Raw genomic sequence first — 27,592 nt, 5'->3', positions numbered from 1 at the left:
AGTATTAAATTCAATGGTGGCCAGTGCGGCCCCCCTCCCTCCCTCGTATTAAATTCATTGGTGGCCAGTGCGGCCCCCCTCCCTCCCCTGTAATAAATTCATTGGTGGCCAGTGCGGCCCCCCTCCCTCCCCAGTATTAAATTCAATGGTGGCCAGTGCGGCCCCCCCTCCCTCCCTCGTATTAAATTCATTGGTGGCCAGTGCGGCCCCCCTCCCTCCCCTGTAATAAATTCATTGGTGGCCAGTGCGGCCTCCCCTCCCTCCCTCCCCTGTATTAAATTAATTGGTGGCCAGTGCGGCCCCCACTCCCTCCCTCCCCTGTATTAAATTCATTGGTGGCCAGTGCGGCCCCCTCTCCCCCCCTAATTAAAATCCCCCCCCATCATTGGTGGCAGCGGAGACTTCCGATCGGAGTCCCAGTTTAATCGCTGGGGCTCCGATCAGTTACCATGGAAACCAGGATGCTACTGCAGTCCTGGCTGTCATGGTTACTTAGCAATTTTAGAAGCATTATACTTACCTGCGCTGTCTGTGACCGGCCGGGCGCTCCTCCTACTGGTAAGTGACAGGTCTGTGCTATAAGCAATGCGCCGCACAGACCTGTCACTTACCAGTAGGAGGAGCGCCCGGCCGGTCACAGACAGCGTAGGTAAGTTTAATGCTTCTAAAATTGCTAAGTAACCATGGCAGCCAGGACTGCAGTAGTGTCCTGGTTGCCATGGTAACCGATCGGAGCCCCAGCGATTAAACTGGGACTCCGATCGGAACTCTCCGCTGCCACCAATGATGGGGGGGGGGTGATTTTAATTAGGGGGGGAAGAGGGGAGGCCGCACTGGTCACATTTAATACTGGGAATCCGCACTGGCCACCAATGATGGGGGAGGGGGGATTTTAATTGGGGGGGGGGGGGCCGCACTGGCCACCAATGAATTAAATACAAGGGAGGGAGGGGGGGGGGGGGCCGCACTGGCCACCAATGAATTTAATACGAGGGAGGGAGGGGGGCCGCACTGGCCACCAATGAATTTAATACAGGGGAGGAAGGGAGGGGGGGGCCGCACTGGCCACCAATGAATTTAATACGGGGGGGGGGGGGCACCTGAGGGGTTAATTGTGCGGATCACAGCCCCCTGTAAGAGATCGGGTGCTGCCAGGCAGCAGGGGGCAGTTATGTACACAGTTCTTAGTATATTCTAACTTGAAGCGTCCCCATCACCATGGGAATGCCTCTGTGTTAGAATATACTGTCGGATCTGAGTTTTCATGATGTGAAAACTCAGATCTGAAAAAGCTCTATGCAGACGGATCTGCGGATTCGTTTGTGCGAAAGTAGCCTACGGACGCGGATGACAATCTTGTGTGCATCCGTGTTTTTTCACGGACCCATTGACTTGAATGGGTCCGCGAACCGTTGTCAGTCAAAATAATAGGACAGGACAAATTTTTTGGACGGACAGGAAACACGGATCACGGACGCGGATGAACAACGGTGCATTTTCCGAGTTGTCAATGGGTCCGCAGAAAATCACGGAAAACGGAACAACGGACACGGATGCACACAATGGTCGTGTGCATGAGGCCTAAGACTACAATTTTGGCCGCTGTAGGGGAAATGTAATTGCTAATTGCCAAGAGTTTTGAAGACAGACTTGCATTAATCAGAGATAAAGACAAATCCAGCCAGCGCTAGCTGCTACAGGTCAGCGTTGCTGCGGGGAGGAGTGAAACTCCACGAGGACAAAAGTGAAAGCAAATCCCGGCAACTGATATGCTCAATCATCTTCTTTTTATTTCTTATTTTATATAAGAGGTAACAACAACGCGTTTCGGCACACTGCCTTTTTCAACAGGCACATTCAACATGTGTTACATAGATATATATAGACAAATCAATTACAGGTGCAAGTGACGTCATACACCCACTAATAGGCGGGTATTCACTACCCACCAATCAATCACCTACTTTCTATTCATCAAGAGGAGCACCAGAGAGTAAAGGATACCCAGTGCCAGAGAATAAAGATCAGCGAGTCTGCTGTGTCTAAATAGAAAAAAAGAGAAAGAAAGAAAGGAACACATATCATTAGTGATACCATAAATTACAGTCTAGCAACCTCATAATCACGGTTTAAACCTCTTGGATACAATGTATCCAACGTATGTATCCAATAGGCTTCACGGCGGAGGAGGAGTTTTTTGATATCCCCTCCTCTCCTTGGTCTCATCACCTGTTCCAGGACCTGGAATCTTAACCGCGAAATTCTATGTCTGCACTTATCAAAATGATAGGGTAGTGGTAATAGGAGATTTTTAGTCGTAATAGTGGACTTGTGTTTACAAATCCTGTCCCTCACTGTCTGCATTGTTTCTCCCACAAACCCCAGGCCGCACGGACACTTAATCAATTAAATCACGTTTTTCGATTCACAGGTAAAACACCCTTTCACTTTAAACGCTTGACCTGTGCGTGGGTAGTGAAATTCAGGGCCTTTGATAATATGGGAACACTGCAGACAGTGAAGGCACGGAAACGTTCCGTTTTTCACGGTTCTCAATACATTTTGTCTAGGGGTCTCCCTCCCACTGCCTAGATCCGCATGCACCAATTTGTCCCTCAAATTTGGATTTTTCTTATTGCAAAACAGAGGTGGACATTTAAATTCATCAACATTCGGATAGGCTTTAGTTCGAATATGCCAGTACTTCCTAACCACATTATCTAAATGTGCATTGTACGGATGAATTTGTGTATGAACGCCACTCTCTGTTGTTTAATCCTAGGAGGGTTTTGGGAAGAAAGATCTAATCTTGTCCTATCAAGTATGGACCTAGGATATCCTATTTTCTCAAATCTATCAGTCATCTCATCTAGTTCTAGATTTTCCGTGCCTTCACTGTCTGCAGTGTTCCCATATTATCGACGGCCCTGAATTTCACCACCCACGCACAGTTCAAGCATTTAAAGTGAAAGTTTTTTTTACCTGTGAATCGAAAAACGTGATTTACTTGATTAAGTGTCCGTGCGGCCTGGGGTATGTGGGAGAAACAATGGAGACAGTGAGGGACAGGATTTGTAAACACAAGTCCACTATTAGGACTAAAAATCTCCTATTACCACTACCCTATCATTTTGATATGTGCAGACATAAAATTTTGCAGTTAAGATTCCAGGTCCTGGAACAGGTGATGAGACCAAGGCGAGGAGGGGATATCAAAAAACTCCTCCTCCGCCGTGAAGCCTATTGGATACATACGTTGGATACATTGTATCCAAGAGGTTTAAACCGTGATTATGAGGTTGCTAGACTGTAATTTATGGTATCACTAATGATATGTGTTTCTTTCTTTCTCTTTTTTTCTATTTAGACACAGCAGACTCGCTGATCTTTATTCTCTGGCACTGGGTATCCTTTACTCTCTGGTGCTCCTCTTGATGAATAGAAAGTAGGTGATTGATTAGTGGGTAGTGAATACCCGCCTATTAGTGGGTGAATGACGTCACTTGGACCTGTAATTGATTTGTCTATATATATCTATGTAACACATGTTGAATGTACCTGTTGAAAAAGGCAGTGTGCGGAAACGAGTTGTTACCTCTTATATAAAAAAAGAAATAAAAGGAAGAAGATTCAGCATATCTAAGCAGTTGCCGGGATTTACTTTCACTTTTGCATTCATCAGAGGACTGCTCATTAAAAAAATGGATTATCAAGATAAGACAGCCCCTTTAATGAAGAATAAGGTATATGATACTGGTTTGCAAATAAACATAAATAATAAGAATTTCTGAGCATTTTAGATTACTAGTCCTTTATAGAGGAAAGAGCATTTTGTATCTATGTTATATGCAAAAAAGAAAATCCCAAATAGTATGATTATAATGTCACTTTCTAAGTCAATCACATTATGTAAAGTAGAATATAACATTCGCTTGGATGTAAACCGTTCAAAGTGACAAAATTCACAGATTTTAAAAAATAAACAGGTTGTCCCACCATAAGAACGTATCACCACAGGATAGCTGATAAATGACTGACCAGCGTTCTTATCACCGTCAGCCCCATAGAGAAGCATGCATGCGGACTGTAGCTCCAATCACTCCAGGGAACCCTATCTCATGGCTGGTTGGGGTCTCAGCAGTCAGATACTTATCACCTATCCTGTGGACAGATGTTATGGTGGGACAACCTCTTTAACAATGACAATCCCACATACTCACTTTGTCCTCCTGGTGCACCATGCATCTTCCAGTATAAAATACTGTACACCCATATCAATCAGGAGCTTTTTTACTTCTTTAGCAGGTTTACGACTGTACATTGAATAAACCATTTTTGTTCGTGCTCTAAAAATATATGAGTGTAAAGAGAGGAAGGTAAGGGATGTTAAATACTGAGATTAACATTTCTATTAGTTGTGTTCTACTGTATACAGTATTAGCATTCAGTGTGCATACAAAAGAAGAACCTTCCAAAGCCTTGAACCTACATACAGAACACGCTACAAGATACTGAACTTCTATGTGTGCACAAAAGCACACCTGTGCTAGCATAACCAATAGCAGCCAAGGACAAAAGACACGTACCCCGCTAGATGAAAGCCTTAAAAAAAAATGTAGGAATCATATAATGTCAATGGAAAGAATGTGTCATAGCACAATGATACTAGCTCTATTATGGGACAATTATAAAGTGTTGTGTAGGTCTGCATCAATACATTGCTGCCAGGGTCATATTTAAAAAGTATCTGTCATCAAAATTGTGTTTTTCTCTGTTTTTGCAACAGGCATTATAGAATCATCTGTGTGACTGTGGTTTGCATCCACAGCAACTATCCTCAATTTTATCTCTGCAACTTAATAAAAGATCACTGATGAATACTCTTAGGCCTCTTTCACACGGGCGTTGCGGGAAAATGTGCGGGTGCGTTGCGGGAACACCCGCGATTTTTCCGCGCGAGTGCAAAACATTGTAATGCGTTTTGCACTCGTGTGAGAAAAATTGCGCATGTTTGGTACCCAAACCCGAACTTCTTCACAGAAGTTCGGGGTTGGGATCGGTGTTCTGTAAATAGTATTATGGTGAATCACCATGGTAAAAGATCATGTAACGTACCATGTGATGACCGGAGTGACGTCATCCCAGGTCCTTGAACTATAGTTAATGCTCACCACAGGTCCTATACAGTAAAAGAGACAGACGGAGATGCCGGGCTACGCGAGCAAGTGGATTAAGGTGAGTTAAATGATTTTTTATTATTTTTTTAACCCCTCCAGCGCTGTTTTACTATGCATTCTGTATTCAGAATGCTATTATTTTCCCTTATAACCATGTTATAAGGGAAAATAATAATGATCGGGTCTCCATCCCGATCGTCTCCTAGCAACCGTGCGTGAAAATCGCACCGCATCCGCACTTGCTTGCGATTTTCACGCAACCCCATTCATTTCTATGGGGCCTGCGTTACGTGAAAAACGCACAAAGAGGAGCATGCTGCGATTTTCACGCAACGCAAAAGTGATGCGTCAAAATCACCGCTCGTGTGCACAGCCCCATAGAAATGAATGGGTCGGTATTCAGTGCGGGTGCAATGCGTTCACCTCCCACATCGCATCCGCGCGGAATACTCGCCCGTGTGAAAGAGGCCTTAGGCCTCTTTCACACGAGTGTGACGGATTAGGTCCGGATGCGTTCAGAGTGCGTTCAGTGAAACTCGTACCATTTTGCAAGCAAGTTCAGTCAGTTTTGTCTGCGATTGCGTTCAGTTTTTTCCGCGCGGGTGCAATGCGTTTTGATGCGTTTTTCACGCGCGTGATAAAAAACTGAAGGTTTGCAAACAACATCTCTTAGCAACAATCAGTGAAAAACGCATCGCACCCGCACTTGCTTGCGGATGCAATGCGTTTTTCACTGAAGACCCATTCACTTCTATGGGGCCAGGGCTGCGTGAAAAACGCAGAATATAGAACATGCTGCGATTTTCACGCAGCGTAGAACTGATGCGTGAAAAACATTGCTCATGTACACAGACTCATTGAAATGAATGGGTCAGGATTCAGTGCAGGTGCTATGCGTTCACATCACGCATTGCACCCACACGGAAAACTCGCTCGTGTCAAAGGGGCCTTAAAGGCTTACCCTCCTGTCCAACCTTTTTAAAATACAGGATTTAGCAGCTGTTTAGCCAATCAAGTGACCTCACATAAGGGTCCAAACAGTCCTCAAATCAGATATTGCCTTCAGACTCTTTCATCCCAAAGTGAATATACAAATAGGTATCTTACAGGGAAAAAGAACCATCTCGCCGGCAACACCCTCTGGAATTGGCTCCCTATAAGGTCAGTTGTACTTTTTAACAAGCTTTAGAATATGAAAAGGGAAAATAGTCAAGCCAAATATCCATCCATAGACCAGTGTTTCCCAACCAGCGTGCCTCCAGCTGTTGCAAAACTACAACTCCCAGCATGCCCGGACAGCCTTTGGCTGTGCGGGCATGCTGGGAGTTGTAGTTTTGCAACAGCTGGAGGCACACTGGTTGGGAAACACTGCCATAGACAGCTGTTTCGGGGGTGCTTGCCTCTCGTCAGTACAGAGCAGGATTCTGGCAGGCTGAGTGTGATGCCTTCAACAACACAAAGTGAATGCTACTGAATATCAGGAGAAATAAGTCAAAGTATCTGACTGGCTTTCACAATTCTAATTGAGAACTCCGGTTACTTTGACTTATTTCTATTGATGTACAGTACCATGATCTGAAAGAAAGAAAACCTCCACAAACTGAATGCTACTGAAGACTGGCAAAAATACGCAAAAACATAGTAAATAATACAGTACATAAATTAATGATTAGCTGCAAATCAATTCTAAAAATAAATAAAATTGTTGATCACACCCTAAAAATTGGCTATTTAAGGCTACTTTCACACTTGCGTTCGGGGTTCCGCTTGTGAGCTCCGTTTGAAGGCTTTCACAAGCGGCCCCGAACGGATCTGTACAGCCCCAATGCATTCTGAGTGGATGCGGATCCGCTCAGAATGCATCAGTTTGGCACCGTTTGGCCTCCGTTCCGCTCAGCAGGTGGACACCCGAACGCAGCTTGCGTTTTTGTGTCCGCCTGGCCGTGCGGAGCCAAACGGATCCGTCCAGACTTACAATGCAAGTCAATGGGGCAGGTTCCGTTTGACGTTGACACAATATGGTGCAATTTCAAACGGATCCGTCCCCCATTGACTTTCAATGTAAAGTCAGGAGTCCCCTATTAATATACCATCAGATCGGAGTTTTCTCCAATCCGATGGTATATTTTAACTTGAAGCGTCCCCATCACCATGGGAACGCCTCTATGTTAGAATATACCATCGGATTTGAGTTAGATCGTGAAACTCAGATCCGACAGTATATTCTAACACAGGCATTCCCATGGTGATGGGGACGCTTCAAGTTAGACTATACTGAGAACTGTGTACATGATTGCCCCCTGCTGCCTGGCAGGTGCTGCCAGGCAGCAGGGGGCAGACCCCCCCTCCCCCCCTGTATTTAACTCATTGGTGGCCAGTGCGGCCCCCCCCTCCCTCCCTCCCCAGTATCACCCCCCCCCCCATCATTGGTGGCAGCGGAGAGTTCCGATCAGAGTCCAAGTTTAATTGCTGGGGCTCCGATCGGTAACCATGGCAACCAGGACGCTACTGCAGTCCTGGTTGCCATGGTTACTTAGCAATTTTTAGAAGCATTATACTTACCTGCGATGTCTGTGACTGGCCGGGCGCTCCTCCTACTGGTAAGTGACAGGTCTGTGCTATAAGCAATGCGCTGCACAGACCTTTCACTTACCAGTAGGAGGAGCTCCCGGCCGGTCACAGACATCGCAGGTAAGTATAATGCTTAATTAGCTATTTATTGCTAAGTAACCATGGCAGCCAAGACTGCAATAGCGTCTTGGCTGCCATGGTAACCGATCGGAGCCCCAGCGATTAAACTGGGACTCCGATCGGAACTCTCCGCTGCCACCAATGATTGGGGGGGGGGGGGTGATTTTAATTAGGGAAGGTGGGAGAGGGGAGGCCGCACTGGTCACATTTAATACTGGGAATCCGCACTGGCCACCAATGAATATAGAGAGAGGGGGGCCGCACTGGTCACATTTAATACTGGGGAGGGAGGGACCGCACTGGCCACCAATGAATATAGAGGGAGGGGGGCCGCACTGGTCACATTTAATACAGGGGAGGGAGGGGGTCTGCCCCCTCCTGCCTGGCATCACCTGATCTCTTACAGGGGGCTATGATTCACACAATAATTGTGCGGATCACAGGCCCATGTAAGAGATCGGGTGCTGCCAGGCAGCAGGGGGCAGTCATGTACACAGTTCTTTTAGTATATTCTAACTTAAAGCGTCCCCATCACCATGGGAACGCCTCTGTGTTAGAATATAGTGTTGGATCTGAGTTTTCACGAAGTGAAAAATCAGATCTGTAAAAACCAGTTATGCAGACGGATCCGTTCTGAACGGATGCAAGCGTTTGCATTATAGGAGCGGATCCGTCTGTGCAGACACCAGACGGATCCGCTCCAAACGCAAGTGTGAAAGTAGCCTAACAGAGAATCTTGTGCAAAATCAAAAATGTCACAGATTTCAGTAGCAACTACCACAGACCAATGGCAAACATTTTGATGATGACATTTTAAGAGAAAACTGTTAATTTATTATCACACAGTGTTTCTATTAAATCATATAAAATAATAAGATAAAAAACAACCCCTATTGAGATAAAGAGATCGGATACCAAAAGGAGAGTCCTTCATACTGCGCCACAAGGCTGGTAAATCACGGTTTTGAGATTTTTTATTGCCTTGCATATTTAAAATGTGACATTTTGCTATCAATTAATATTTATTTGTCCCTGGGGTAAAATTCAGTGCTTATAAAAAAGAAAAAAAAGAAATCAGATTTCATTTCATGTATTTTTCCCACATAGAAACTCACCTTAAACCAGCATCTTCATAATGAGGGTGGTTGACAATGGGGCGTCCTGTAGACAGCTTAACACTTGCCATGGTAGGCATTGCACCAGCAAATACTGCATCTGGGTAATAGTAGGTATATTATACAAATGATATACAATTTATGAGATTATCACAGTTTTAGGTACAATAATCATCAGAAAAAGCTTTGCTGTGCACTTATCTCTACTGAGGTCAAGTTTTAATCTTCTGGATTTGCACATTCCATATTAAAGGGGTTTTCCAAGATTTTTATACTGATGACCTAGGATAGGACCCCAGGCGATCATCTGTTTGAGAAGGCAAGTGTCGAGGAGGCAGCGGTGCTCACAGGAACGGCGCTGCCTTCTCAAAATAGCTCATCAGCGGGGGTCCTAGGTGTCAGAGCCCTACTGATCAGATACTGATGATCTATCCAAAGGATAGGTCATCAGTAGTGTTGAGCAAAACGGGTTCCCTGTCCTACTGTAAAATCTATGGTCTCTGCTGAGGTCTTTGCGATCTTGCTCAAATATTGCGACACATGCTTCGTCTCGCGTCTATGAATTCACACTTCGGTTATGCGCATAAATTACGGTGTCAAAATCCACAGCTGAACTTAGCTTCGCTAATGAGGCACAAGTCCGAGCTCAGCATCTAATTTTGACACTGACATTTATGTGCATAAAGCAAGTGTCACGTCATAGACGCGAGACGAAGCAAGTTTCACAATATTTTCAGCACGAGAGCAAAGTCCTCCGTGGAGCGCATACATTTTATGGTGGTATGGAGGCTATATTGTTAATGAAGTTTTCAAACTAATCGAGTTCGGATGCAGCAGTCCGAACCTGATTCACTCAACACTAGTCATCAGTATAGAAATCCTGGAAAACCCTTTTAACTATGCCAAAAGGAGTAACCATTTATTACCATCTGCTATGCAGTTACTAATGAGTAATCTTAAAGAGGACCTTTCACTAGATTAAAAAATCTAAACTAAGTATACAGACATGTAGAGCGGCGCCCAGGGATCCCCCTGCACTTACTATTATACCTGGGCGCCGCTCCATTCGCCCGGTATAGCCTCCGGTATCTTCACATGTTAGGCTCCACCCAGGGGAACCTGCCGGCGTCTCTTTCTCCTATGCTGTAGCGCTGGCCAATTGCAGCGCTCAGCTCATAGCCTGAGAGTTTTTTTTCCCCCTGGGTGGAGCCTAACATGTGAAGATACCGGAGGCTATACCGGGCGAACGGAGCGGCGCCCAGGGATAATAGTAAGTGCAGGGGGATCCCTGGGCGCCGCTCTACATGTCTGTATACTTAGTTTTGATTTTTTAATCTAGTGAAAGGTTCTCTTTAACGCTACCAGTTTGCACCCAAAGGACTGATGACCTGCTTGTGGTTTCAAGCGTGTGGAGTATGGAACCTATTTACCATCTCGCTGCCAACATCCTCTGGAATTGGCTCCCTATAAGTCAGTCGTACTTTTTAACAAGCCTTAGAATATGAAAAGGGAAAATAGTCAAGCCAAATATCCATCCATAGACAGCTGTTTCGGGGTGCTTGCCTCTCATCAGTACAGAGCAGGATTCTGGCTGGCTGAGTGTGATGCCTTCAACAACACAAAGTGAATGCTACTGAATATCAGGAGAAATAAGTCAAAGTAACTGGACTTTCTTTTTTTTTAAGACGTCTCGCTAGTCATCTGACTGGCTTTCTCAATTCTAATTAAGAACTCCGGTTACTTTGACTTATTTCTATTGATGTACTGTACCATGATCTGAAAGACCTCAAATACTTTCTATCAGCAGATCTAAAGAAAGACTGAAGAGGCAGAGGGCTCCGAGCAGTTCGACCCCTTAGTATTTTTATTTTTTTTATCCAAAGGTCAACTTACCCTTTAATAAAGAAATCAGTTTAAGTGGAAAAACTTACTTGGTTTCGTGCTGAATTTTATCCACTCCAATAGTTCTTCCTGAGCGATGTTGCTGAACTCCCCTTTTATATTCAGCTGAGTTTGAATGTTGCTAACACCTTGTATAGACATCAATATTACTACGATAAAAATAAACAGTGGCCGATTCAGCCGGCTGAAGATCCATCCAAAAAGCTACAAAATAAAAATTCAAAAAGTTACATCCTGTTACAATGTACGTTAGCCAGAGAGAGAGATGACTGCAGGATCAAACTACACCTAGGGTTTATAGCCTGTAACCATGGAAGAACATAGGTATACATACAAGCTGCACTCAAAACATATTGGGGGAGATTTATTAAGCTGGTGTAAAGTAGAGCTGTACTAGTTGCCCATAGCAACCAATCAGTAGCCACTTTTCATTTTCCAAAGGAGCTGTGAAACATAAAAGGTGGAATGTGATTGGTTGCTATGTGCAACTAAGCCAGTTCGACGTTCACTAGTTTGATAAATCTTCCCCATTGTTTCATCCAGGACATGCTGTACTGTTTTATGATATTAAAAGAAGCATACATTAGTGTTTAATTTTTATTAATTTATTTCAGGGGCAGAAGGAAAAAAATAAAAAAAAATAAACACCACCACTTTTTTTTATTTTTTATTTATTTATTCACCCTGTTCTTTGCCCTAAATAAAGTGTAAATTATTTTAAAAGCACCTGTCCACAGGATCAACTGTATTAAACTGGGCATGCTGTCGTGTAGGGTTGACCCTGTTGATTAAAATACCACCTGTCTTGTACCCGAGAAAAAAAAACAACTTTTATTTCTCATGCAAACAAGGGCTTCTGTGCAACGAGGGACAGTGCCTAGCCCTTTGGTGCACCTCAGCTTTCCAGGGCTGGCTATGCCTATCAGTGAACTGAAGCTCTCATGTGCAGGAAGAATAAAAAATATATTTTTTTCTTGGGCACACCACAATTAATATCACGAGACAGGTAGCTTTTAATCAGCAGAATCAACCCCATCAGGCAGTTTTTGTGGCTTGATCAGGATGATCCTGCTGGTAGGTGCTCTTAAAAGTGTAGGCTGTAATGCACAAGGGGAGACCAAATATTTTATGTCATATACATTTAATGAAATAACACATTTTACTTAAAAAATTAAAATGTGTATTTTTATATAGATTTTTATTTTCATTTACATTTTTTTAAATTAACAATATGCAGGCTCTTTGTGTATTTATCCAAAAAGCTCCATATTTCCCTTCTACAGAAAACCCTAAAAACTGACACTCTAAGGCCCCTTGCAGATGAGCGTTCCTCCCACATCGCAGCACCCGGCCTGACCTCTCAGCACTGACAGAATTAACATAGCATTATATTGATTTATGATGCTATGTAACCCTTACAGTTCTGGAAAGTATTGGATAACACTGGCATTATGCTGTCAGTTTTATTCAATACATTCCAGAACTGTAAGGCCCCTTTCACACGAGCGAGTATTCCGCGCGGATGCGATGCGGGAGGTGAACGCATTGCACCCGCACTGAATACTGACCCATTCATTTCTATGGGACTGTGCACACGAGCGGTGATTTTCACGCATCACTTTTGCGTTGCGTGAAAATCGCAGCATGCTCCTCTTTGTGCGTTTTTCACGTAATGCAGGCCCCATAGAAATGAATCGGGGTGCGTGAAAATCGCAAGCATCCGCAAGCAAGTGCGGATGCGGTGCGATTTTCACGCACGGTTGCTAGGAGACGATCGGGATAGAGACCCGAACCTTATTATTTTCCCTTATAACATGGTTATAAGGGAAAATAATAGCATTCTGAATACAGAATGCATAGTAAAACAGGGCTGGAGGGGTTAAAAAAAAATAAAAAGTCATTTAACTCACCTTAATCCACTTGCTCGCGTAGCCGGCATCTCCGTCTGACTCTTTTACTGTCTAGGACCTGTGGAGAGCATTAACTATAGTTTAAGGACCTGGGATGACGTCACTCTGGTCATCACATGGTACGTCACATGATCTTTTACCATGGTGATTCACCATGGTAAAAGATCATGTGACGTACCATGTGATGACCAGAGTGACGTCATCCCAGGTCCTTAAACTATAGTTAATGCTCTCCACAGGTCCTAGACAGTAAAAGAGTCAGACGGAGATGCCCGGCATCGCGAGCAAGTGGATTAAGGGGAGTTAAATGATTTTTTATTTTTTTTAACCCCCTCCAGCCCTGTTTTACTTAGCATTCTGTATTCAGAATGCTATTATTTTCCCTTATAACCATGTTATAAGGGAAAATAATACTATTTACAGAACACCGATCCCAAGCCCGAACTTCTGTGAAGAAGTTCGGGTTTGGGTACCAAACACGCGCGATTTTTCTCACGCGAGTGCAAAACGCATTACAAGGTTTTGCACTCGCGCGGAAAAATCGCGGGTGTTCCCTCAACGCACCCGGACATTTTTCCGCAACGCCCGTGTGAAAGAGGCCTAAGGGTTCCATAGCATCATAAATCAATATAATGCTATGTGACCCCCGGGAGCGCTGGGAGGTCAGGCCGGGAGCTGCGTTGCGGACTCGCTGCGGGAAGTATGCTCGTCTGCAAGGGGCCTTAGGACCCTTTCACACGAGCGTGATGGATTAGGTCAGGATGCGTTCAGGGTGCATTCAGTAAAACTCGCACCATTTTGTCTGCGGTTGCGTTCAGTTTTTTCCGCGCGGGTGCAATGCGTTTTGATGCATTATTCACGCGCGTGATAAAAAAACTGAAGGTTTACAAACCACATCTCTTAGCAACCATCAGTAAAAAACGCATTGCACCCGCACTTGCTTCCGGATGCAATGCGTTTTTCACTGAAGCCCCATTCACTTCTATGGGGCCAGGGCTGCGTGAAAAACGCTGAATTTAGAACATGCCGCGTTTGTAACGCAACGCAGAAGTGACGTGTGAAAAAAACCAAACAAAAAAAAAATGCTCATGTACACAGACCCATTGAAATGAATGGGTCAGGATTCAGTGCGGGTGCCATGCGTTCACGTCACGCATTGCACCCGCGCGGAAAACTCGCTCGTGTGAAAGGGGCCTTAGGGGACGTTCACAAGACGAAGTTCGGGCGTGGACAGCCGTGCTGACATTTAGCTGAAAGCCCGCTGGCAGCCACGTCCTTTCTGGGAGGCAGCGCACAGGACAGTGGATTGGTGTAACCGAGAACGTACATGGTGCTTAGGGTGGTGTCACATGCAGATTCATTTTTTTGGGATCCAACAGAAAAAAGAAAAAGTTCTTCCTTTACATGTCTTATTCCCTTCCAACTCACTTCTCAAAAAACTGCATCAAAAACTACCGCTAAAGGCAGTGTGTGTGACATGGAGGATGTTATCAGCTAAGTTTGGCGTTGATTCTGCCCAAAGATACGCTGGGCGCTTTTCTCTATATGTGCAAATTCAGCTAGCAACCTCTGTGTGAATCATTTCATACACAGTGTTTTTTTTTTTTATGGATGCAAAGTGAGTAGGAACTATAAAAGATGTACTTCTAGTTCTCCTTCCTGCTGGGTCCACTTCTGGTTCTGGTGTTTTTCCAAATAATGCTGCATGCGAAACCACTCTAAGGCTACTTTCACACCTGCGTTTGATGCGGATCCGTCTGGTATCTGCACAGACGGATCCGCACCTATAATGCAAATGCTTGGATCCGTTCAGAACGGATCCGTTTGCATTACCATGAACAAAAAAAAAAAAAAAAATTTTTTTTTTTTTTTTTTTCATGATAATGCAAACGGATCCGTTTTGACTTTACACTGAAAGTCAATGGGGGACGGATCCGTTTGAAAATTGAGCCATACTGTGTCAACTTCAAACGGATCCGTCCCCATTGAGTCTGGACGGATCCGTTTGCCTCCGCACGGCCAGGCAGACACCCGAACGCTGCAAGCTGCGTTCAGGTGTCCGCCTGCTGAGCGGAGGACAAACGGTGCCAGACTGATTCATTCTGAGCGGATCCGCATCCACTCAGAATGCATTAGGGCTGGACGGATCCGTTCGGGGCCGCTTGTGAGACCCTTCAAACGGAACTCACAAGCGGAGCCCCGAACGCTAGTGTGAAAGTAGCCTAATGGTAATATATATGTACAGGAAGCAACTTGTGAGATATTTACAACAGTAGGAATCATATTTCACATGGATATTCATTCCCATCATAGAAGTAAACAAAGACATTTGACCAAAATTCAAGAGGCTTTACGCAAATTATTTATAATGAGCTTAGCGAAATGTCAGTAAGGGTCCATTCACACGTCCGTTTTTTCTTTCCTGATCTGTTCCGTTTTTTCTGGAACAGATCTGGACCCATTCATTTTCAATGGGTCCTGGAAAAAAACGGACAGCACAATGTGTGCTGTCCGTTTCCGTTGTTCCGTTCCGCATGTCCGTTTAAATATAAAACATGTCCTATTCTTTTCCTGAAAAATCGGATCCTGGTACAATACAAAGTCAATGGATCCGCAAAAAACGGATGACATACGGATGTCATTCCGTATGTCATCCGTTTTATACGGAATCCGTTCCTGGAAATTACATTTAAATTTTATTTTTATTTTTTTAAAGAAATCCAAACAACTTTATTTGCTTATTGAAATTTATACATGTTTCCGTTTTTTGCGGATCCGCAAAAAACGGATGACATACGGAAACATTTTCAGGAACAACGGATCCGCAAAAAACGGACAGAAAATCGGATTATAGAAAAATACTGACGTGTGAATGTAGCCTTATTCCGATTTCCATTTAGATTGCCGCTTGTTAGCATCCAAAAACATACTGATAGGGAATTTAGATTGTGAGCTCCATCGGGGACAGCAAGCTATGAAAATGTCGTTGAAGTGCTGCGGAATATGTCAGTATATAAGTCAGTGAAATAAGTCTTGTAAGTCTGTTTTAAGACTTTTTCTGAACTGAAAAAGATAGTCTTCCGAAAATTGATTTTCATCAGCAAAATAATTTGCAAATCTTTAAAACCAAACACATCTGCTGTAACAGCTGCTCTTCTATGCTAGTACACCATGCGAAGTGTGAAAGTACATATTCTGCGATGTATGCAGTAGAAAAAAAAATATATGCTGCTTTTACCTTACAGAACTTTGGGCTGTGATGAACGTATACATATTATGATGTAGAAAACTTATATACAGTAATTTGATATTTATGATCATCAAAGGGGTTGAGCCAAGATGGTTGGGTCATCTACTAACCAGACATATGTCTATAAAGGTCCTTTGCGCCACAATCTGCGACTTTTAAAACTTTTAAAAGTTTTAAAAAAGTTGGCGTGTCGTGGGTGGGGTAGGGGACAGGTCGGCAGGCCCGTCTCATTTACCATTTTCTACGCCTGTTTTAGGCATAGAAAATGGTCTAAATGTAAGACAGTTAGGAAGCTGACTTACATTTAGAAGCGCCAGTGGGTACGCTGAAGTTATGTAGAGGCCGGCACCTCTGCATAACGCCAGCGGATCCACCACCAGCTGTAGGTCTAAAACGCCAGTCTTAACAAATGACCCCCAAGTGTCTGAGTGTTGGTGGTCCGCATTTGTGATGGACTGCCACAGATCAGACACTTATCCCCTAGCCGGTTGAGAAGTCTAAATCTTGGCACAACCCCTTTAAGGGTCAGCAAAATTAAATAGGTTATTATGAGAATTGCTCCCTTTAAATGCAAGTTATTCCAATAATACTAAGAATAATAATGTTTTTGCTGACACCATAACATAGCATTCCAGTACACTATTGTCAGATGTAGTGCCTCCGAATAGCATTGGTTGACATCAGAGTGCCCATCTTGTCAGATAAATGTGCACACCCCCAGGTTTCCAATGACCTCTGTCTATCATATATTGCCATAAGGGGCTAATGAAAACAGAAACTGCTTGTAAAATGAGGGGGTTTTGTCACTTCAGAAAGTGGCATTTATCATGTAGACAAAGTTAACACAAGCCACTTACTAATGTATTGAAATTCTCCATATTGCCTCCTTTGCTGGTTTATTCATTTTTCCATCACATTATACACTGCTCGTTTCCAGGGGTTCAGACCACCCTGCAATCCAGCAGTGGTGGCTGTGCTTGCACTACAAAGCGTCAGGCTATGTGCGCTCCCACAGTCTCAGCTACCAGAGCGGCCACCGCCTTTTCCTATAGTGTGCATGCACGGCCACCACTGCTGGATTAAAGCAGTGATCTGGAAGAGATAATTGAGACAGCATGTGCACACTGCGCGCACCGTCTCCTCATACAGCTGATCAGCAGGGGTGCCGGGTGTCGGACCCCTGCCGATCTGATATTGATGATTCTGAGGACAGGTGCCCGGATAACCCCTTTAAGAGCTCATTTGCATCCCTTTTGTTCCCAGAATTCCAGAGGAGCATGTATGGCCTATAAGTCTCCTCACGCCGACTAGTACCCACCAAGTGCTAAATGTGCACAGGAAAACTAATGGGTGGAATATTATATGCAAATCAGGACAACATGAAATTGATTAATTATCTAATGATGGTCATTAGACTGTTTGTAATCAAGTGGAGTGACATTATCAATGCATTATTATCAATACAAATCAATGACATTATTAATGCATTATTATAATTGCAGTTTTTGGGAATGGACACATGAAGAACACAAACACATGAGACACTGCCTTACCGGTCTGGAGCACAGCAGGGACGCCATTACACACATATGGGGTGTTAAAAACAACTTCAGTCTCATAATTAAAATAGCAAGGACAGCAAATGCCACTAGCTGCAAAGCATGGTACACCAGCTGTGGGTGAAAAAGAAACAAAACACAACATTCATTCAATTTATGGCATTTCCCTTTAATTCCAATTTCAAAAACAATGTAGTAAATTACTCATGTGTATCACTTGCCCGTAGGATAATATTACTGATCCATGGGGAAAAAGAACTCTTATCAAGACAAGGGAAGGAACTCACAAGTACATGAGAAGAACATACAAAGTCCATGCAGATGTCCTATTCCGACCAAGGAACTCAGTGCTGCAATATAACATGTCTAATCACTTTTTTTGCGGTTCTTGTGTTGAAATCCATCCCTAAACATAACGGGGGAGATTTATTAAACTGGTGTAAGGTAGAACTGGCTTAGTTACCCATAGCAACCAATCAGATTCCACCTTTCATTTTTCAAAGCTCCTTTGGAAAATAAAAGGTGGAACCTGATTGATTGCTATGGGCAACTAAGCCAGTCCTACTTTAAACTAGTTTGATAACACTCCCTCGTCTTTTAGACCTCATGCACACGGGCCGTTGTTTGGGTCCGTATCCGAGCCGCCGTTTTTGCGGCTCGGATGTGGACCCATTCACTTCAATGGGGCCGCAAAAGATGCAGACAGCACTCCGTGTGCTGCCCGCATCCGTTGCTCCGTTCCGAGGCCCCTCAAAAAAAATACAAATAATGTCCTATTCGTGTTCATTTTGCGAACAAGAATAGGCATTTCTACAAAGGACCGCCCATTCTGTTCCTCATGGGCGGCATCAGTTTTTTGCGGATCCGCGGATTGCGGACCGCAAAAAACGGAAGGGTTGTGTGCATGAGGCCTTAAATTAACCTTATTTACGACCAGTGGTTGCCAGATTGTAAAGTAACCAACACTAGCAGCTAGAGAAAAAGGTGTTTGCTAAAAGTTAAAGGAGGTCAGTCACCAGGAAATTCACTGATATACCAAATCACAATTCCTTATAGGGCCATCTAAGCTGAATGTAATGATACCTTTCACTTAGCGATCTGTTGCATCATTCTGAAGAAAGTATACAGGCTCTCCCCTCTCCTTGATATATAGGGCCAGGTGAGATCACTATGCAGGAACCTTTACTTCTCTCAGACCAGCAAGGAGTGTGGGGTGATGGCTCAATTACAGCATTACACCGCCCCTATGGCTGGTCAGGGCTTCTCACAGTATAGTAATTAATGCAATGGTCTGCTTGAATCTTTATCGAAGCCTATCAAGAGAACAATAGAATTGCCATTTTGTCATTCCAGTCCTCTATCTACTATCCTAAGAAGATTACTATGCAGATTAACCCTTCCCAATGCAGTAGAGCCACACACTCTGAGATTACTGATAAAGACAATATTTTGCATTTTATTTTACTACCAAAATACTTTTTCTAGAACATTCTAAAAAGTTCTCTACAGATTCTGAGTTTTACAAAATTACCCTTTTCTAATGAAAATGTCCCTTTAAACATTAGCCTGAATGTTGTGTGTGTTACCAAGAAAACTATTATAAGCTCCTTTCCAGAAAGTACAAAACAACTCTGCTATATGCTCGGGGGCTATCCAAAAGCTACTGGGGTTGCGGGGTGATGTGGGCTCCCTCTCCTATATATGTTGGACATGCCCTTTAATTTCCCCTTTCTGGGCCAAAATTGAAGAGGTCATCAGAAGGACCTGTTCAGCTGACTTCCGTCTCTCACTAGAGATGTTTTTCTTGGCTAGATCCAGAAAGTCCTACTCCCCTTCTAAAAGAAATCTCATTAAGCATTTCATTGCTGCTGCATAAGCATTGATCCCCTTCCAGGACTGAGTATCAAAGAAGAATCAGTCTGCTAGTTTGAAGAATTATCTAGTTGGATTAGTAGATCACGAGAAATTCCACATAATCTGGCCTCCATGGCAGCTCATTGCCACTACACTGTGAGCGCTCCTCGCTCCTCACTCAGCTCCTCCAGCTCTATAATATGCTGCCTGTAGCTTACATTGTACTTTCATGGTGACGGGATCCCTTTAAGCTAATTCTTTTAGTTGACGTTTATGTAGAAAGTAAAAAAATTATAATGGGTTCACCAATTCACCACCAAAATGTAAAAGTCCTCTCTGATAAAACAGAGTTCTCCACAGATGGTTCAATGGTTTAATAGCCCCTATGGTCAGCTTGTGACTGGTATTATGTACAGTACATTATCTGCCAAAGGTGACAACATTTCTGTCTTGAGATGGTTCTTACTATAAAGCATGGTTGATTTTGGCCTACTTCTGTGTATTAACCTAAGTATGGGCTTCATTAATGGAAGTCTTTCAGCTTGTTATAGACTATTAAAGTAATCATAGTTGCCTGTAGCACATGAATAGAACATTTTTGCTTTGCAGATCTGTTTGAGCACTAACCAGAAAAAGCACTTTCTACAAATATGCTATATTAGATGTTAGATGCAAAAGGGGAAAGCCCTTGCCCCTCAATGCACCAATTTTGTCAGTCTCCTTCCCCTTGTTGATTGACAGGGCCAACATCTGTATCCTGCCCGTGCCGTTTGCCAGAATATTGGTGCATGCTCAGTACAGAATCTGATTCTGGCCCAGGAGAGAGAACTTGTAGTGTGCCAAAATCCTGGCACTCAGTGTTGGTGAAAGATTATGGAGCCAGGTGACAGCAGAGTCGACCATACGAACAGGAAATCTGCTGTTGCCATTACCATCTCACTTTGATCAATATCACAAATTCATCTCTCAACTAAAATTTCAGGTTTTGGAAAAGATAAAAAGGGTGATATGAAAAGACAGCTATTGCGAAGGGAGGCCTATTGGATCCACACCTTGGGTACATTACAACCCAGAGGACGTAATAGGGAATATGAGGTTACACCTATTATTGTTGTCATTCCTCTTTTACAGACAGCGACTTCAAGATGATGTTATTTGATGTAGGAATTTGCTGCAAGTTTATGGTATCTTTGATCTCAGTAATTATCATGGTTTATGTTCCTTTGTTGCTCTTTTGTTTTTGGTCACACAAGCTTGGCATTTACCTGACTAGTGTGTCTTTTGTTTCCAATCTGGGCGTCTGACGTGGCAAGTGTAACTGTGATTTAAGACAGTGTAACACATCATTTATGTTTGTTGATGAAGGCTGGACGGGTCGAAACGCGTCCTCTTTATGGATGTATACCCGTGGAAATAAATGAGCATATAAATTGAATACATCGAGCGTCTGCTGGGAGTTTGTTACCCTGTGTTTGCTGGAGCTTCCTCCTTCCCGTGATGGCGCATCGGGTGCTGAACACATCTCTTCACATTACTACGTTGGCAGCATTTGTAAATGCGTCTGGTCTAATTGTGCTACTAATCCAGATAGTACATCCACGGCACTGATATATAAAGAAGAATTACCGTAATTTATCTCCGTATCACTCAAGTAAGTGTGCCGGCACACGGCAGGACTATAAGGTCTAGCAGCACATCGTGACTAGAGGTGAGCAGAGTAAAGTTGTTAACTGCCGAAGTGATGCCATTCTACTGAAATCAATCCAAATACGGAGGTGGCGTGTAATCGGTTAAGTGCATAACCAATGCTGCTCTAAATCCCCCCATATCAGCTATAAAGTGCACAGCTGAACGGGACAATTCTGGATGCTGACAAGTAGTGCAGCTATATGATAAATTGTGCCTATTTATTGGAAACATAGTATCAGCATTATTATTATGACTGATTTAGGTAAAGAGGTGGTGCATAATTAGACAACAAGAGTCATCATAATTGGGACTATATATCAAGGCTGAAAGGAAAAACAATTAAAAGTGCACCAACACTGGATTTTTTTTTTCAAAAAGGATTTTTTTACCGCATTATATGAAATATTCTAAGTTCTTTTTTGCGAGACCTCCACAAATAGGAGTCAATTCAGGGACCGTGACTGTGAACATTTTTTGGTATTACTTTATATATTTTATATTGGTGTATAATTGAATAAACTGTTTAATATTACTTTTGCTGTGGGCCAGTCATTCATATAGGTCTTCTGTCTTAACTAAGTGGTTATAGCATCGCTGAGCACCAGCATATATTCTGGTGAGCTCTCCATGTTTATTTATTTTGAAAATGTCATTTTATTTTTTAGGAAGTTAGAAGCAATTCTTAAAATTTTAAAGAAAATTTCCAAAACCCATTTTTTAAGAACCGTTTCAGTTATGAAGTCACTTTGTGGGGCTCACATAATAGAAATCACCCATACATGGGTGGTTTTTAGAAACGAAACCCCTCAAGCTATTCAAAACTGATTTTACAAACTTTGTAAACCCATTAGCTGTTCCACAAGAATTAAAAGAAAATGGAAATGAACTTTCAAAATTTCACTTTTTTTGGGCAGATTTTCCATTTAATCCATTTTTTTCTGTAACACAGCAAGGATTAACAGCCAAACAAAACTCAATAAATCTATTACCCTGATTCTGCAGTTTACAGAAACTCCCCACCATACGTGGTCGTAAACTACTGTATGGGCACACCGCAGAAGAAAAGGAGTGCCATATGATTTTTGGAGGGCAGATTTTGCTGGACTGGTTTTTAGACACTCGGTCTAATTTGAAGCCTCCCTGATGCACTCCTACGGTCGAAACTCCCAAAAAGTGACCCCGTTTTGGAAACTATAGAATAAAGTTTTATTGGTATTATTTTGGTTTAGATATTATTTTTGATCACTCTATATTAATCTTTTTATGAGGAAAGGTAACAAAAATAAAATCCCTGTTCTGGCACAGTTTTCATTTTTAGTTTTTTTTTACAATGTTCACCTGACAGGTTAGATCTTGTGCTATTTTTATAGAGCATGTTGTCATGGCTCAACAATATCAAATACGTCTACTTTTTTAGTTTTGTTTCAGTGATTGACTCATGTAGGGTCTAATTTTTTGCGGGATGAGGTGACGGTTTGATTGGTACTATTTTAGGGTACATATGACTTTTTGATCGCTTGGTATTGCGCTTTTTGTGATGTAAGGTGACAAAAAATAGCTTTTTTGGCACAGCTTTTAATTATTTTTTACAACTTTATATGTGTATGTTTGGGGAATTTTTTATTTTTTTACTTGAAACTTTTTTTTTTTATTATAAAAAAACCCTGCCTGAGGGCTGGATCTCCTAGGTTTCTGTAGAAGCATCAGGCTGCCTTCTCATCCATCGGGTTCCTGTCACCACAGCGTGGGGACTTGATGGAGACCCCTTCCATACCGCAAGCACCTTCTATGCCGCTGTCAGCACTGACCCTGGTATAGATGGGGTAAATCCGCTGGGATCGGCTTTTACAGCGGTGCCGGCGGATACAGCAGGGGCCGCCTGTCAGGGACTGCCGGGCCCCTGCACTTTTCGGGCGTGCACCACTCCAGTTTTAATAAAACGGTGATCATGCCGAACCCTGTTCTTTAACCCCTCAGATCAAATCAAAAAACCTTCTGATTGGTGCCCCCACAGTGAAGTCGAGGGGCTCCAATCGGTTTAATGGCAGCATGAAAGCTTCTGAACCTTCCCAGGTGGTACGCTCCCTGCTAAGCTGTGTAGGATGAAAGATCAGCAGGGAGTGTGTCAAAATCCCATTCACCCTAATAGAATCTCTATTAGGGTTAATGGGACATGCGATGAAAAGATTCCAGGTTCTAGCCCCCTAAGGAGGTTAAAAGTTTTTATTATAAAAAGTTAAAAAAAGAAAAACATTACAATTTTAACCACTTCCCGCCACGCTAACGCCGAAAGGCGTCATTTCTGCGGCATTCCCAGGTCACACTAACGCCGATTGGCGTCATCTCGCGTGAGCCGAGATTTCCTGTGAACGCGCGCACACAGGCGCGCGCGCTCACAGGAACGGAAGGTAAGAGAGTGGATCTCCAGCCTGCCAGCGGCGATCGTTCGCTGGCAGGCTGGAGATGTGATTTTTTTAACCCCTAACAGGTATATTAGACGCTGTTTTGATAACAGCGTCTAATATACCTGCTACCTGGTCCTCTGGTGGTCCCCTTTGTTTGGATCGACCACCAGAGGACACAGGTAGCTCAGTAATATGTTGCACCAAGCACCACTACACTACACCCCCCCCCTGTCACTTATTAACCCCTTATTCACCCTTGATCACCCCTGATCACCCCATATAGACTCCCTGATCACCCCCTTGTCATTGATTACCCCCCTGTCATTGATCACCCCCCTGTAAAGCTCCATTCAGATGTCCGCATGATTTTTACGGATCCACTGATAGATGGATCGGATCCGCAAAACGCATACGGACGTCTGAAAGGAGCCTTACAGGGGCGTGATCAATGACTGTGGTGATCACCCCATATAGACTCCCTGATCACCCCCCTGTCATTGATCACCCCCCTGTAAAGCTCCATTCAGATGTCCGCATAATTTTTACGGATCCACTGATAGATGGATCGGATCCGCAAAACGCATACGGACGTCTGAATGGAGCCTTACAGGGGCGTGATCAATGACTGTGGTGATCACCCCATATAGACTCCCTGATCACCCCCCTGTCATTGATTACCCCCCTGTCATTGATCACCCCCCTGTAAAGCTCCATTCAGACGTCCGCATGATTTTTACGGATCCACTGATAGATGGATCGGATCCGCAAAACGCATACGGACGACTGAATGGAGCCTTACAGGGGCGTGATCAATGACTGTGGTGATCACCCCATATAGACTCCCTGATCACCCCCCTGTCATTGATCACCCCCCTGTAAAGCTCCATTCAGATGTCCGCATAATTTTTACGAATCCACTGATAGATGGATCGGATCCGCAAAACGCATACGGACGTCTGAATGGAGCCTTACAGGGGCGTGATCAATGACTGTGGTGATCACCCCATATAGACTCCCTGATCACCCCCCTGTCATTGATTACCCCCCTGTCATTGATCACCCCCCTGTAAAGCTCCATTCAGACGTCCGCATGATTTTTACGGATCCACTGATAGATGGATCGGATCCGCAAAACGCATACGGACGACTGAATGGAGCCTTACAGGGGCGTGATCAATGACTGTGGTGATCACCCCATATAGACTCCCTGATCACCCCCCTGTCATTGATTACCCCCCTGTCATTGATCACCCCCCTGTAAAGCTCCATTCAGACGTCCGCATGATTTTTACGGATCCACTGATAGATGGATCGGATCCGCAAAACGCATACGGACGTCTGAATGGAGCCTTACAGGGGCGTGATCAATGACTCCCAAAAGTGACCCCGTTTTGGAAACTATAGAATAAAGTTTTATTGGTATTATTTTGGTTTAGATATTATTTTTGATCACTCTATATTAATCTTTTTATGAGGAAAGGTAACAAAAATAAAATCCCTGTTCTGGCACAGTTTTCATTTTTAGTTTTTTTTTACAATGTTCACCTGACAGGTTAGATCTTGTGCTATTTTTATAGAGCATGTTGTCATGGCTCAACAATATCAAATACGTCTACTTTTTTAGTTTTGTTTCAGTGATTGACTCATGTAGGGTCTAATTTTTTGCGGGATGGGGTGACGGTTTGATTGGTACTATTTTAGGGTACATATGACTTTTTGATCGCTTGGTATTGCGCTTTTTGTGATGTAAGGTGACAAAAAATAGCTTTTTTGGCACAGCTTTTAATTATTTTTTACAACTTTATATGTGTATGTTTGGGGAATTTTTTATTTTTTTACTTGAAACTTTTTTTTTTATTATAAAAAAACCCTGCCTGAGGGCTGGATCTCCTAGGTTTCTGTAGAAGCATCAGGCTGCCTTCTCATCCATCGGGTTCCTGTCACCACAGCGTGGGGACTTGATGGAGACCCCTTCCATACCGCAAGCACCTTCTATGCCGCTGTCAGCACTGACCCTGGTATAGATGGGGTAAATCCGCTGGGATCGGCTTTTACAGCGGTGCCGGCGGATACAGCAGGGGCCGCCTGTCAGGGACTGCCGGGCCCCTGCACTTTTCGGGCGTGCACCACTCCAGTTTTAATAAAACGGTGATCATGCCGAACCCTGTTCTTTAACCCCTCAGATCAAATCAAAAAACCTTCTGATTGGTGCCCCCACAGTGAAGTCGAGGGGCTCCAATCGGTTTAATGGCAGCATGAAAGCTTCTGAACCTTCCCAGGTGGTACGCTCCCTGCTAAGCTGTGTAGGATGAAAGATCAGCAGGGAGTGTGTCAAAATCCCATTCACCCTAATAGAATCTCTATTAGGGTTAATGGGACATGCGATGAAAAGATTCCAGGTTCTAGCCCCCTAAGGAGGTTAAAAGTTTTTATTATAAAAAGTTAAAAAAAGAAAAACATTACAATTTTAACCACTTCCCGCCACGCTAACGCCGAAAGGCGTCATTTCTGCGGCACTCCCAGGTCACACTAACGCCGATTGGCGTCATCTCGCGTGAGCCGAGATTTCCTGTGAACGCGCGCACACAGGCGCGCGCGCTCACAGGAACGGAAGGTAAGAGAGTGGATCTCCAGCCTGCCAGCGGCGATCGTTCGCTGGCAGGCTGGAGATGTGATTTTTTTAACCCCTAACAGGTATATTAGACGCTGTTTTGATAACAGCGTCTAATATACCTGCTACCTGGTCCTCTGGTGGTCCCCTTTGTTTGGATCGACCACCAGAGGACACAGGTAGCTCAGTAATATGTTGCACCAAGCACCACTACACTACACCCCCCCCCTGTCACTTATTAACCCCTTATTCACCCTTGATCACCCCTGATCACCCCATATAGACTCCCTGATCACCCCCTTGTCATTGATTACCCCCCTGTCATTGATCACCCCCCTGTAAAGCTCCATTCAGATGTCCGCATGATTTTTACGGATCCACTGATAGATGGATCGGATCCGCAAAACGCATACGGACGTCTGAAAGGAGCCTTACAGGGGCGTGATCAATGACTGTGGTGATCACCCCATATAGACTCCCTGATCACCCCCCTGTCATTGATCACCCCCCTGTAAAGCTCCATTCAGATGTCCGCATAATTTTACGGATCCACTGATAGATGGATCGGATCCGCAAAACGCATACGGACGTCTGAATGGAGCCTTACAGGGGCGTGATCAATGACTGTGGTGATCACCCCATATAGACTCCCTGATCACCCCCCTGTCATTGATTACCCCCCTGTCATTGATCACCCCCCTGTAAAGCTCCATTCAGACGTCCGCATGATTTTTACGGATCCACTGATAGATGGATCGGATCCGCAAAACGCATACGGACGACTGAATGGAGCCTTACAGGGGCGTGATCAATGACTGTGGTGATCACCCCATATAGACTCCCTGATCACCCCCCTGTCATTGATCACCCCCCTGTAAAGCTCCATTCAGATGTCCGCATAATTTTTACGGATCCACTGATAGATGGATCGGATCCGCAAAACGCATACGGACGTCTGAATGGAGCCTTACAGGGGCGTGATCAATGACTGTGGTGATCACCCCATATAGACTCCCTGATCACCCCCCTGTCATTGATTACCCCCCTGTCATTGATCACCCCCCTGTAAAGCTCCATTCAGACGTCCGCATGATTTTTACGGATCCACTGATAGATGGATCGGATCCGCAAAACGCATACGGACGACTGAATGGAGCCTTACAGGGGCGTGATCAATGACTGTGGTGATCACCCCATATAGACTCCCTGATCACCCCCCTGTCATTGATTACCCCCCTGTCATTGATCACCCCCCTGTAAAGCTCCATTCAGACGTCCGCATGATTTTTACGGATCCACTGATAGATGGATCGGATCCGCAAAACGCATACGGACGTCTGAATGGAGCCTTACAGGGGCGTGATCAATGACTGTGGTGATCACCCCATATAGACTCCCTGATCACCCCCCTGTCATTGATTACCCCCCT

The 27,592-nt window shown here is 44.0% G+C and overlaps 1 protein-coding gene across 3 annotated transcripts in view; it reads right to left on the bottom strand.

Moving 5' to 3' along the window:
* DPY19L1 (dpy-19 like C-mannosyltransferase 1) overlaps window positions 1-27,592 on the bottom strand; it is a 234,875-nt gene that overhangs the window by 2,334 nt on the left and 204,949 nt on the right. For all 3 annotated transcript variants that reach the window (XM_040432907.1, XM_040432906.1, XM_040432908.1), the window contains 4 exons: window positions 17,599-17,718; window positions 10,915-11,089; window positions 8,984-9,083; window positions 4,221-4,346 (listed from right to left, as the gene is read on the bottom strand). In XM_040432907.1, coding sequence (XP_040288841.1) covers window positions 4,221-4,346; window positions 8,984-9,083; window positions 10,915-11,089; window positions 17,599-17,718 — 521 coding nt within the window. The remainder of the gene's footprint in view (window positions 1-4,220; window positions 4,347-8,983; window positions 9,084-10,914; window positions 11,090-17,598; window positions 17,719-27,592) is intronic.

The sequence above is a fragment of the Bufo bufo genome, chromosome 5 (genome assembly GCF_905171765.1).
Source record: "Bufo bufo chromosome 5, aBufBuf1.1, whole genome shotgun sequence".
NCBI lineage: Eukaryota > Metazoa > Chordata > Amphibia > Anura > Bufonidae > Bufo > Bufo bufo.
This window is presented reverse-complemented; position numbering and strand designations above follow the sequence as displayed.